The sequence below is a fragment of the Patagioenas fasciata genome, chromosome 7 (genome assembly GCF_037038585.1).
Source record: "Patagioenas fasciata isolate bPatFas1 chromosome 7, bPatFas1.hap1, whole genome shotgun sequence".
NCBI classification, from domain to species: Eukaryota; Metazoa; Chordata; class Aves; order Columbiformes; family Columbidae; genus Patagioenas; species Patagioenas fasciata.
In genome coordinates this window covers 23,948,762-23,962,666 of record NC_092526.1, presented here as the reverse complement: position 1 = coordinate 23,962,666, position 13,905 = coordinate 23,948,762, and the positions used below count along the sequence as shown (strand labels likewise).

General features: G+C 46.6%; 1 protein-coding gene across 1 annotated transcript; it reads right to left on the bottom strand.

The window, feature by feature from the left end:
• Window positions 1-6,577: 6,577 nt before the first annotated feature.
• Window positions 6,578-8,107, bottom strand: HOXD11 (homeobox D11). Its single transcript, XM_065841323.2, has 2 exons — window positions 7,501-8,107; window positions 6,578-6,917 (listed from the first exon to the last, which is right to left on the bottom strand). Exons 1-2 carry the CDS (start codon window positions 8,105-8,107, stop codon window positions 6,682-6,684), a joined length of 843 nt encoding a protein of 280 aa, XP_065697395.1. The 3' UTR covers window positions 6,578-6,681.
• Window positions 8,108-13,905: the final 5,798 nt, after the last annotated feature.

Here is a 13,905-nt window from a genome sequence, read left to right as displayed (position 1 = left end):
TTCACTTGCCCTCGAAACTGGAAGCATGATAAAGATAATTTGTCCTTCTGTAGTATTGCTCATCAAAAAACATACAGAAAGTCGTAACCTCACTGCGACTCTTCGAGAAACTTTTTATTTTCTTTTTTTCTTTCTTCCTTTCTTTCTTTCTCTTTTTTTTTTTTTTTTTTAAGAATGAAGATAAATGCATCTGTATTACTAAAAAACTAAAACCGGAGGCAACAGCAACTGTCAACATGGCAGATGAGATTTTTCCGTCCCTATATTTTAAATGTGTTTTACTGTTTCCTCCCCCACTTCGTAACCATATTTACACCCGAAGCTATTGTATTATAAATAGTGATAGTACAAACGGTTTATTACTCTTTTTTTTTTTTTTTTTTAGACTGTTCTCAAACCGAATTCTTTCTTATCTGGGACTAATGTTGTCAAGGACTCTCCTCCAAACAAAGTGAACTTGTTAATTTTTTTTTTTTTTCCGGATTCATCCGCCTGTTTATTTTGGGCCTTTCTACCATCAACACAGCCTTTGAGATCCCCAAGAGCGGGCAGCACAGTAAAAGATTTTTTAAAATTTAAATGCGTCTTCCGCACAGCTGAAAACATGCGTTTTCCACCAGGGTGGATTTGAATTTTCCACTATTTCCTGGCATTTGGGTGTTTTGCACTTTACCGTACACTTTATACTGCTGGAAACAATAACCCTCTTTAAAATTTCGCTGTGGCAATGAGACAGACCTTTTAAAACCTTATCGCAGCTGTTCAAATACAACATCATTGTCAGGTTAAGAGCCAGTGTCTTTTATAGCTGCAGCCTGGCTTGCCGGAGAGTTTCAACATTACCTTTGCGATATTCTCTGTTTTGGCGATGTTTTGGCAGCATCCCCCGCACCGGGCTGGCGCAGCCCCTGCCCTCCCCGGGCACGCTTCACCACCGCCGAGCGCTGCGCGGAGCGGTGGGCACTGCGCTGCTGCTTAAGATCACGATCAGAGCCATTGCTAAGATTTGTCTGCACCGGGAAGAAGCTGTGGCGGAGCCCACGACGCTCCCTCCGAGCGCGGCATCCCCCCCTTCGCTTTCTAGCAATTTCCTCTTCTTCAACAACAGCCCGGGCGACCCACAGAGTTTAAAGAAACAAAATACTATTTTCCTGGACTCAGTTTAAGACTTGACTGTTAAATCTAATCAGGAATTTTATGCCCATCAAATGGCTCTTTCATAATCTTTATTTACACTTTAAGAAAAGGGGGTCCCAGAAATATCCCAGCTGAAGTATGAGCCCAGAGGTTTGCAGTGGATTTCGCCCAACAGTAAAGTTAAAACAATAAGCGAATGCTGAACTGCTTTCCACGCCAGCCTCGCTGGTGCTACAGGACCTGACTTCTTGGCTCCTTATTAGACATGAGGGCTCTTTGAGTCTTTTAATTGCGAAGATGAATTTCTTGCATGCCACTACATGGAAATTCAGATGATGGTTGTGATGATAATTATTTAAATATCATATTCAGGACTGGCAAGTATCTCTGTAAGACCCTTCGCTCACGATAAATCATGAGGGTTTTTAAAAATGGGTAGCAATTTTTAATTGAAAATGAACAGTAGGAAAGTTTAAGTTTGATGTAAATAGAAGTTGAATAAACATGCGAGAGCCACTGGGGAACTGGAGACTTAGGCTCTGGGCATTTAATGTCACTCTTGTTTTAAATCATATTAAAATGGAATCAAGTAATTAACATTAATAAATAAATCAATATTGTGCAATAAATGAGATATACAATCTACTTTAATATAAAGGTTTTACTCTCAGAGCCCCATATTTTTCTGAACGAGGCAGGAAGAAAAAAAAAAACAAAACCAAAAACAACAACCAATGGGTCCATGTAGATGTAAATTACTGTTTGTAATAAAGCATAGGTGAACATTACAGTTTTCTCCTCTAGCAAATGTCACGACTAAAAACCTGAGGTTACCAGACGTGGAAGCAGGGCTTAATTTGCACTGCCTTATCTTCCTAAACCTTATTACTGGGGATATCATTCTTTTTTTTCTCGGCTGTGCTGAGTATTCTTATAGTTGTGATTTGCTCTGTTTCTGTCTCATTATGGAAGGGGGGTGGGAGAGATGTATGAAAGAGGCTAGGTATTTCGCAGATGCCTTCAGTAACAAAGGTATTACAAGAAATATGTTATTTTAAAAGCAGGCTGGAATCCAGGAAGCTTTTAGCAAAATTCCCTTAATTTGCTCAATTTCGGCATTTTATTTAGGTTGTCTTTAAATGCGTGGACTATTCTATGCTATGCTGTTATATTGCAGGGAGATTGAATAAAATTTTTTTATTTTAGTAAAAAAATTGGCTACGATATCGTGTCCTTTCTTCTTTTAATAATGCAACTGTCACGTTGCCCAGATTTCTATGTGCCATATTTTCATAGAAAGAATCGGCGTCTGGGCCGAGGGCTCAGACTCTCTGGATCTTTTTGAGCGAGGGCGGGGAGGGGGGGAACATACTGATGACATTACGCCTTTTCCTAGATATGAAAGCTTATAAAATAAACAAAATAGCACGCTGGTCATTTTTTAAAAGGTGTTATTTCTGAGCGTGGGGCTCGCACAGTAGCATTGACTGTACTGCCAGCTTCGCCGGAAGCCTGAGCCCTTTCTCTATTGTATTTCAATATTTCTGTGGACATAGAAATGCATATCTGGTGTGAGAAGATTTTAGTGTGTAGCTTGGTCACCGATGCAGCCCTCAGCCTCGGTTTTCGGGCTGCACATTCATCTTTCGGCAGATTCCTGCCGCATTTTTTGTTTAATCAGAAAATAGGCAAATGCCCTTTTTGTTCTCCTTAAAGAACAAGCCCAAATACGTTTGGAAATAGCTCGCAGCCTCTTGCGTCTAAAGGAATAAAACAGAGGCGGGAGGAAAGAATATAAGAGGTTATAGACTCACACAGAATAATCACATTTACACGACGACTCAAAAAAAAAAAAAAAGAGAGAGAAAAGGAAAAGAAGGAAGCGGCCGTCTCCATATATATATATTTTTCAATTAATAACACATCCTGGCTACCGTCACTCGTTCACATTCGCTGAGATCGGCCTCACTGTAATTGCGAGGGTTTAAAGCACTTCGTATGAAGCCTAATAGTTTTGGAGCTGGTGTGGGCTCTCACAAGAAGCACTCTCAAGCCCAGGAAAACAAACAAACACGGAAACTTCTCTAAACGTTTCCCTCTCGAAGTGGGTTTCTCCACCGAGAGACCGGGAGATTTTCCTTCGGGCTCCGGCCGCGCCTGAAAGGCTACCGTGAGCGTCAGGAACTCGAGGAGCTCCGATCGTACAATGCTACTTTATTACCGACGGAAAGGCTATTTCTAGGAAACTGTTAACAATGAACTTCTAAAAAAACACACCCCCAACAACCCAGTAGCAAAGTGCCAACAAATGCTTTCACGAGAGACGGGACTTTAACAAATGCGGAATATGGCTGAGCCAACGTAAAATAGATTCCGATGAATTCTGCAAATAAGCAGAAAGCAGTGAAACCCTTTCTTTCTACAGATTCTAACCAAAAGTGCGCACTGAAGGAACAAAAAATAAAACAGAAAACCAGAACATGCTCGGTCACTGGAGAGTGGCCAGGAAATTCATAAGCTTCACTTTAATTTTCTAATCTCTAGTTTCATTTTAATAGATCTCCATAGTACTTTTAAGGAGAGGGTTTTCATTCAGCAATGCTTTGGCAAAGTGATGTTCGGATATTAAAAATATCTTCTTTTCGCTTTAGTCTCTGTTTCTCTTTAAAAAAAAAAATAAGCACTCTCAGGATCTAACTTTAATCTCACCTTCAAATAAAATATGTTTTTTTAATTATTATTTCTGTACCTAGAGGTTTATTCAACAAACGACTCGAATGAGAATCAAAGATAATATGTGGAAACGCATGTTTTTTATATTACTTTTGTTCCATCCGCATTAAGGCTTCCTTTAAGGAGTAAATAGATTTTCGTTCTAGGGAACGAATTCTGAATATCACTTTTTTTTTTTTATTTCTCAAAATTATGGGATTTTTTTAAAGCTCGGGTGCATTATAAAAGATTACAACCAAAAAAAAAAAAATTGAAAGTGGCATATTTCTCCAGCACGTCACGGTTATGGGTTATTTGTTTAATAAATCTTTTTGATGCTTTATTTTCTCATTTGGAAGGCCCTGAAATCTTATCGTTACTTATATATTAGATATTTTATTAGCAGTGGAATTATTATTAGAGGTAAAATAGACCTAAACACTGGGAGGGCTGCGGGCATTCCAGCACCCGGGCGCGCCCTCCTGTGGTCGTTGGCCGCCAAGCACCGCGAATTTCCTCCTCTCCTCGCGTCTTTCTCCTAAACTCAATTTGATCTCAGCCGTGGGTTTCTTCCTTTCTTTTTAAATAGAAACTTAAAACTGCTATCATTGAGCACCTATGTAAGATTAGCGCTAAGGTGGCTCGGTTTCCGCGGCCCTCTTTTGCGGTGTCTTAACATTTTAAAGGCGTAATAATCCGCTAAAATAGACTGTAAAAGCACTGCAGGGAACAGAAAATCAAGCGACTCGTTCTCACTCTGCGGATTAAGACTCGGGAGACACAAGAGAATTTTGCTATAAGGTCAGGAGAAATGCTCTGAGAAATCCCGTCGACATTGCGCATTTCTAATTAATGGGCTTTGTGGGGAAACGCACACCAGCAGAAAAGCTACATAGAAATACTGTCTTTTTCTCTAAAATACAAAGCATTTCTTAAAGCCCCAACATGTTAAAATTATTTTTTAGCGAAAACCATTTTTAAAAAACGAGCTAAATACGAGGAGATTTGGGGCTAATTCCCGGGTCGCAGAAGAGAAGGGAGAGGGAAGTGGGGAGCCCGTCGTGCTCCGGCTGGCGGTGACCAGAGTGGGACGCGCTCCCTGCCACGCCACGGAGAGCTCACCTCGACCCAGCTGGGATTTTCTTTGCGTTACGATGCATTCGCTAATATGGCCAGCTATGCGGTAATAAGTGTGTGTGTGGTTGTGCGTGTGTGTGAAAGGGAGAGGGAGTGAGACAGAGAGAGAGGGTGGGTGGTGGTTGAAAATAACAGAGGAACCTTAAGGCGCCTAATTATTCAGAAAGGTTAAAGGTGATGACCTTGACATTTTGGAAGTTCAAAGGCATACACTTATGTTTTTCTTACTAAAGGTTTAAATTTTTTTTTTTTTTTTAGTCATGTCTCGCTCCGCTTCCATTTCTTGATTTTTGAATTCTCGGGCTTTTCCTGACTCATTCGGGTACCTTTGCCTTCCGTAACCGCGAGTGTAGCCAGAGCCGCTTCGTCCTTTTCAAAAAAGGCAAATTCTTTTCTCACTCCTTGCCTTTATTGCACATTGCGGAAATCTCTTTTTCACCCACCAGAAGGTGTATAATATAACCCAATTAAGCTGTTTAGAACCTCGAGGTTTATGGTGTTGTCTAGACAGTTCAAGGTTTTGTAAACAGCCCAGCCAGGTCACGCAAGATAAAGCGGCGAGGAGCGGAGCGGCGCGGACCTCCGCCGGTATCCGCCCCCGCGCAGGGCCCGCCGGGCCGAGGCAGCGGCTGCGCTCCCGGCCAAGTGCCGCGCTCCGCTCGCCCTGCTGAGGCATATTTAAGACATCCAACCCTCTGCCGTCAAAGATTTTTTCTTTCTTTTTTTTTTTTTTTCCTTTCTTCCCCACTAGTGCTAATTGTTTATAGCTCCCTCTTGTCTGACTCTTCCCGACCCCTCCATCTTTCTGCCTTAGCCTTCACTAACAAATAAACAGTCGTTGGCGTTGGGGATTCTGGGCTTATTGGGAGCCTGATCAGTTTTTTAAAAAGCCTTTTTAGTTGTTTATATTAATTGTAACGCCATCACAAGTGATTTGTCTGCAGACAGCCATGTTGGCTCTGCCTCACAGTGAACAGGGAAGATTACGTGTACCTACAGAGGGAGAGTTAGGCATCTAAACTAGTGTTTATTTAAAATGCATTTAAAATAATCCTACTAGGCTTCCTCCCGTTACTATTTAACTGTACTTGGCTCTAGCCCGGGAAACACTAGGGTCCTTCGGAGATGGAAATCCATACAGTGCACGGAAGCTATAACCTTAACTTTACTAGAAACCATTTATTCACATGAAAAAGACAGTGGCCCATGCTTTTGGATGTCAATAGAAACATATATATATTTTATATATTGCGAATGTACATTTACCATCTCTTAAATAAACCGCATTCACTTAAAGGGAGGAAAGTGTTATCCTAGCTCAAAAGCAACAACAAAGCCCCCCGCAAACTCAATGAATTGTAAGCAAAAACTACCAGACACACTGCAGGTCCATTGCTGGTACTGTGAGAGAGAAAAAATAAAAAAGCACCTTTGGCGAGAAACACTTGAGAGTGGACATTTGGATTTACCCTAGTTTCCCCTTATCAGGAATCTGCTCCGCCAAGCCCCGAAATCTCCAGTGGCCATTCAATGTGTGGAGTTGCACATGAAAATGAAACTTTGAGTTCCGCAGGGTGGATGTGTCATGTAAACCAATTTACTTTTGCATTCAGATGGCAGGTCAGAGACACCGAGATACTCTTTGTTTTTCTTCTTTCTTCCCTTTCTCTCTGCTTTTTTTTTTTTTTTTTCTTTTCAAAACAAGGGATTCCCAGTGAAATATTGGAGCCGATCTCTGTTCAGTTTCTTTTCTTTCATCCTTCGATTCTGGAACCAGATTTTAACTTGCCGGTCAGTGAGGTTGAGCATTCTGGACAACTGCAGTCTTTTCTCTTTGTTTATGTACACGTTGAAGAAAAACTCCCGTTCCAGTTCTCTTATCTGATATTTGGTATAGGGACACCTCTTTTTTCTTGATCGCTGGGGAACTGCTGAAATTCAAGAGAGAAGAAACTGATTTATGCTCCTGCTACGAACATGCTCAGCTAGGAAGAGATCACAGACTTTGAAAATATACCATTGCCTGGAAAGTAGCCCTCTAGCATTTAGGAAAAAAAAAAAAAAAAATCCTGAGACTTTTACTCTCTGGTTGACTTAGCAAAAAAGCGAATATTTCCCAACTTCTCCTTAAAAGAGAGCACTCGAGCAATACAGAGAGATATTTAAATGGGCTGGAAAAATTCCAAGTTTCTCAAACTCCTCTCTCACACACACCCCCCGCCCCAAACAAACGAAGATCTTAAGCTGTAAGCCGAAGGCAGCTCTGAGCACTACCTGTGAAATCTCCCCGTCTCCCCCTCTCGAATCAACAATTTAATAACAATTAATATCCTCTTCCAAGAATACCTTAAGCCCACCTAAATTGGTTTCCTATCGTAAACACACTTTACAACGGTAAAGGAAATCTTATAGGATATATAAAATCCTTTGGATGCTTATAAAATTGCACGTAAAATGCGGCTTGACAAAGTGTTGGCCTTGTACTCTTGCCCCCAATTTACTACTGATACCTACCTGAACTGTTGCTCTTCTCTGCAACAGCCTCACCAGAAGGGGAATCGGTGCTGCTTGCTGGTGTCACTTTCTTCTCTTGGTTGGAAGGTGTTTTACTGCAAGTGCTGCTCTGGGCTTTCAAGTCGCCCTTCTCCGCGTCCCCCTCTCCCTCGGAGTGCTGCTGGTACGGGGGTCCGGGGGCTGTCTCGTAAAATTGGTCGAAGCCTTGCGGCAGGATGCCGTTCCTCCCCACCGAGCTGTAGAAGTTGGAGGCGGCTGGAGACGGTCCGTGGTGGCCGCAGACAGGGTCGGTTTTGAATAACATTTCCGTCCTCCTGTTCGCAGGCTGCAGAAAGTCTCTGTGCATCACCTCTTCAGCTGAGTAATAAGGAGCATAACTGCCCCTATACTGCCATTTGCTGCGCTCTAATCCGTATTCCCTGAATGCTACTTCGCGCACAGGTTGGACATGAGGTAAATTAGAAGAATAAGGAAAAGTCATTTGACAGGACGACGATTGCGACAAAAAAGAGGGTTTCGTCGAGAAATCTGAGGGTGAGACGTAATAAGCGCACCCTGGCAGATACATATTGGATGTGCCGTGACTGCAATCGTCAAACTCAGTCATGTCTTTCTTTTTGCGATTGCAAGCAACCAGGAGGCTTCAACGCATTGAACAAGATCCATCTATTGCACAAGAGGGTTTGGACAGGATCAACTAAGAAAAAATCCCCACCGTGTGCTGACGTGCAATTCATCTTGATTGATTCTAGTGGTAATTATGTCACGTGACGCGATGTAGAAATGTCCTTATATCTATATCAGCTCCTCGGAAAGGCTCCTAAGATCTCTCCAAAGAGCCCTCCCAGCACGGAGAGACCAGCGCACCGTTTGTACAAATATAGACGCTTTTTCCTCACATCCTTTCACCAGGCGATGAGATACACGTAGGTGGTGCGGCTGATCACCTGGGGTCGTGCAGCCCGGGTAGGCGCCTGCCCACCGCCGGAGCCCGGCGCGGAGCCCCGCGGCGCGCAGCCCCCCGCCCGCATCGCCACCCAGCCCGCCCGGCCTCCGCGGGCAACGAGGGGGAGCGCAGCCACCGTCGGGAAAGATGGCTTTGGGAGAGCGGGGTGTAGGCTCCCGGTCGGGCACCCTCGGCTGGGAAACGTGACCGCTCCTCGTTAGAGGGAGCGATGCTGGCTGTTCGCCACTCACACAGATGATGAGCGAGTGATGGGTCGCTCAGGAAAGCCAAGTCCAGTTCACACGCTCGACCGTACAAAGGGAACTGCCCGCCAGGCTCCAGTAATCCACAGTTGGCATCAAAACCGGTCACGAAATTCAAAGCTTGACTCCCCAGTACCTCATTTTCCCTCGCTTATAAGCCCAAACACTTGCACTCTTGTGTAAGAGCGCGGAGACAAACTGAAATGAGAAATACGCAAACAGAACATTTCTCAGATGCCGGTTTTATGAAAGGGAGGCACTTTTGAGCTCTTCTAGAAAGCAAAGAGCTAGGGCAGGAAGAGAAGTCCACCAAGCACGGTCTCCTTGGGAAGCAGAGCGGCACACAAAGTGACCTCTGTTCCCCGTGCCTCCAACTCCCACCAAAATGTTCATTTTTATTGGAAGGGAAAAGCAGGGCTGGGAACAGGCGACACGCACAACACCCGCCAGCCCGGCGGCTGCCCTGCCTTCGAGGGCTCATTTTTTGCCAATTTTCTTTTTCACCTGGAAATATGATTTTACATAGATGAGCACAAACCGGGTCACAGAGGCTGAAAAGAGAATAAAATCAAAAATACGCGCCAGCAACAGCCCTATGCTCAAGCAATTCCTCATTTCAGAAACGTTTGTCAGCTCTCTATGGGAATGCCTTTTTTTCCGCCTCTGTACAGCATAGCCAGATTATCCCTGCCACATGCCGCGCTCCATATACACCCGAAATCTGGGAGACCTCTCCACACTGAGCAGGGTTGTCCCCTGCCACCCAGGCAGCCCGCGGGTGCTCCGTCCAGACGGTAGGGCCCAGATCACCTCCAAAAAGGCAGCCACCGAGTCCCACAGCAGAAAGCCCGGCAGGTAGGGAACCGAGCCCAAAGCACCGCAGGCAAGTGGGGGCCGGCCAGGGGCGCCCCGGATCTGCGGAGCGGCGGTGCCCGCGGAGGGCTCGGCCAAACGACTTCTGGACGCCACCGGCTCCGCGCTACGGAACGGCTCCGGGGGCGGGAGCCCCGCAGCCCCGGCTGCGCCCCGCACCCTGCTCCCCTCCCCACAACCGCCACCGGCACGGCCCCTCCCGCATCCCCCGACCCCCCAGAGCAGGCGAGGGCTGCCCAAAGGGCTTCCGCATCGCAGCCCAGCTTGCCCTTTCTGAAAAGCAAAAGACCAAAGCCAGGCAGATAACATGAAATTCATTCATTTTTTCCTTCTGCTTTCTTTTTTTTTCTCTTTTCTTTGTACAGTATGGTAATTTTGCCTAGTTGCCTCGCTCGCAAACCACCTCAAACACCACGCATTGCTCCGAGCAGGCAGACTCTCTCAGAGCTTCACCAGAAATCAATGCACAAAATCACCGTTCTCTTCCTTTATCAGTAACTTTCGAGCCCTCTCTATTCTGCTGTAACAGAACCACCTCCTAAAAATGATGCCTGCGCAGTTAAAATGGCTCCTGTGTCACTTACCACCCTGAGCTTGCGGCAGAGCAGGACAGGGATCCGTTGGATTGTGCCCCCAGGTTTCTGATCGCCTAGCTCATCAGGAGACATGACTCTAAGAACCTATGGAGCTCCATTTTCTTTATCGTTCGAACGTCTAATTACACCTTAGCCAGAATCTTTCACCTTCCTTTCGATGCAGCAAGTCTAGCATCAATTAAATTTTGGCGCAGGAGCCGACCGGTTTCAACTAATTCAAGTTCAAAGACATGGCGACGATTCGTTAATACGAAAACAACCCTTTTAGGAAACAGTCCCTTAAAAAGCGATCTAATTTTTGGACTATGAGACCAATGTCGCAACAGATACCCGCTGGAATAAGGTAGAGCTGGAGGTCCCCACCTGCCAGAGCGTTTTCAACCTGGGGTCTGGTCTCAGCCCTGCTCTGAGCATTACATACCGCCCCCCCCGCCCTTTTTTTTTTTCTTACGCAGGTTAAATATCAAAACATAAATGCACATCGTGTACAAAGCCAAGCGAATACTTTACCGTTAGACGTCTTGAAACATCTGTAACCGTTGCCTGGAATTACCAAGTATTCAGGTCCAAGTGACATTTCCGAAGGTGATCCGTGGAAATTAAGGCGACTTGCATAACATTCAGGTTTAAAAATATGCCCGGTCCAGCTGGAGAAGATGCGATATTTTTCTGCCACCCAAGATAAGACACTAACTTGACCTTAACTTTGTTATGGCGCCCCTAGTATCTGGAGAACGTGAACAGACACTGTCTGGCAGCTCTCGTAAAAACCGACTGGAGAAGAGATTCTGAGTCATTTCATTTATTGCCACTACAGTTCTGCAAGAAAGCTTTTCCTCCCTGCCAAACTTTAATTATTTATGCTCTTTTAGGAAGCACAAAGGCATCCAGAGCCCTTCCCAATAAGCCGACTTGAGTTTGCAGCCTTATCAAACGAGGAGGAATGAAGAGCACCCTCGGAAGAGCATTATCACGTTTAGTCTGCCGTCGGAATGCAAAGATGTTTATGTTGGAGTAAATAAAGGGATGGATGGTCGCCTTCATGCTGCGGGGGGACGCAGGCGTGGGCGCAGCAAGCGGGTGCCAGCTGTTCCCCTCGCACCGCATGCACCCGCACAGCCATGGCAAGGGGAAAAATACAGTTGGACACACGAAATAATCCATCCGGAAGGCGTGGGATACATCCACCTCACTCGGGTGCATCTTCTGCACGCCCACCCAGCGTGCCGCACACGCGTGTGCACACATGTGCCCCCGGGGCGGCTCAGACGGGTGCGCGCAGGCAGAGCCGCACAGGCAGGGCGCGCCCGTGCCTGCAACCCTGCCACACACGGGTGTGCCTCCCCACGCACTCGGGGCCACTGTCTTCAGCCGCTGGCTCAGAGGAACAGCTGAAACATGGAGCATGGGCACGCGTGAAATCATGCACCATTTTGTTCCGCCTATGTGTCTATGTGTCGTTGCGCACCCGCAAATATGTACATCTGTGTGTGCGCATACACAGTTACACACAACGGGCGCTGCTGAAATAATTACATCTGTGCATATACAAGAATATACAGACATACATAAGACACATACTTTTGCATCACATCGCAATTTAGATCCTACCTCTTCTGTTTTCCCCTTCGTGGGCGATTTAGACTAGAAGCCTTAAAATAAGCCATCGTCGTGGATCAGATACGTTTAATAAATAATACATTGCTTTTCACCCGAGATCCCTTTTCGGATTTCACATCACTCGTGTAATAAAGAGACTGGCTGTATTGGGACGGCTTAGAGCAGGGGAGAACAACATAAAGGGTCCATTTCTCATGGACTATAGCCAGCTGAATAGTACTCCAGGAGGGAACAAGAAAAGGGCTTTATCTGTTTCTTGCTTTTCCCCTGGCTTGCATCATTGGGGTTGCTTCTAGTTTTGTTAATTAGGGAAATGCTATTGAATGAAGAGACCTTTATTGTCCGCAATGCGCCAGCTCCCAGCACAGAGTCTGAATGCCTTGACGATTTGGAGGGACCCAAGGGTGGTGCCTCTGGCTGTAGCTGGCTAGGTGTGCATCCCCTTCCCTGGGGGAGCTCTCGCTCAGCTCTGCCTCACCCCCGCTTCTCCAGTGGCAGACATCCCGCCATTAGCGAGGGAGGTTTTTGTCTGCATTGGGCAATGCGGAAAGGGTGGCCATGCTGGACGGCGAGAAATGCGCCTCCAACTTGAGCTGGTTTTCCTTGTCCCTCCCGAAGCACTACCCGACCATTACCTCTGAGGATGTCTGGAAAGCTTTTGAGAAATGGCTGCACTTCTGCCCTGCTAGAAATTCGGCATTTACCTCCTTACTGAATCAGTGTGTCTTTGCACTTGCAAGCATTTCAGTGGGTAGAAGCAAAGTTCAAATATGATTCTTTAATGAAATAATGAGTTTATTGCCTTCCTGAAGGCAATAGCCGCGTGTAAATAGGTAGGTGCTTTGCACCCTCCTTGTGGTCGTTTAGTCTTTTCACATACACTCCGAACAACCATATCTGAGCCTACTTCATATACCAGAAAACAACGCAGGCTCCACCAGCGTTGTTGTCGTCGTTGTTGTTGTTGTTATTATTAACTCAAGGTTTCGTGTGTGGAAACGCCACTTCATTAGAAACAGATTTAGGTGGAAATCGCAGCCAAAAGACTTTTTAATCCGGACCTAAGATTCCCTAAGATTTTTTTTATTTTCTGAAGTATCAGACCAAGTCGATAACTAGCATTTCCCCTGGCTCTGCAGCTCCGGCAAGCCCAAGTGCTCTAGTGCTGAGGAGGATGGCGGCAGAGAAAGCCTGTCAGCAAGATGCGGGGAAAATCGATTTAATTCTCGTTCTAAAACAATAATACAACGGCTTGGGAAATGTTCCCAGCCCTTCTAGTTGGGTTATCCGCTGAGGTTTATATCTGGGAAAATAACCCCCGAAAGCTTTCCTCCCTTTCTCTCATAAAAACCTCTGCGGAAACGGCCATGGGGACGGTCTCACAAAATAATTAAATCCACCAAAACCTCCGGGCTCTCCTCTCTCCTGCGCCTGCAGCATCTCGGGGTGAGAGAGGGGCTCCGACTGCTCCCAGTCCTGCCCCAGCCCGGGCCCCTGCCCTGGCCCGCCGAGGCCTCGGCACCGCCCGCTCTCCTCCGTCTGTTTGCTTGGGGTAGCACTTGGACAAGGCCAAAGTCAGCGGCGCTGGAAGGTCAGGGCCCGACCCGGCCACCGGGGGAGACACCGGCGGCGCGGCGGAGACCACCTGCGCCCGGCTCTGCCGCCCCCTCGGCCGCTGCGGGACCCCGCTCTCCTCCGGGGTCCGGCTGGCGGAGCGGGAGGTAAGGTGGCAGAAGGGTTCTTCTTTCTAGAGGGGAACCTCTCCTGTGTGCCCCGGGATCAGCCCCAGTGGCGGCGCAACCTCAGCGGGCACACAGGGCTCCCCTCGCCCGTGCCCCTGCCGTCGGGTGGGGGAGCCGCAAGCTGAGCGGTGCGAGCGGCCGCCGCCGCGGAACAGCGCGCAGGTTACGCGTGGGCCTTGCGCGGGTGTCACGTGGCCTCTCCGCCAGGCTGCGGACGGATCTGCAGCTCCGAGCGGAAGGTGGAAAGAGAGGAAAAAAAAAAAAAAAAAAGGAAGAAAGGAAGAAAGAAAAAGGTTTATTTGTTAACCGTTTTCCCCCCATCACTGTTCGGACAGGTTACTCCAAACCACAAAACAAGCCGGCGC

Excerpts from the sequence above, each read along its gene's own strand:
- HOXD11 (XM_065841323.2), bottom strand. The coding sequence starts at position 8,107 with ATGACTGAGTTTGACGATTGCAGTCACGGCACATCCAATATGTATCTG. Across the intron at positions 6,918-7,500 it reads AGAGAAGAGCAACAGTTCAG|CAGTTCCCCAGCGATCAAGA; the intron begins GTAGGTATCAGT and ends CTTGAATTTCAG.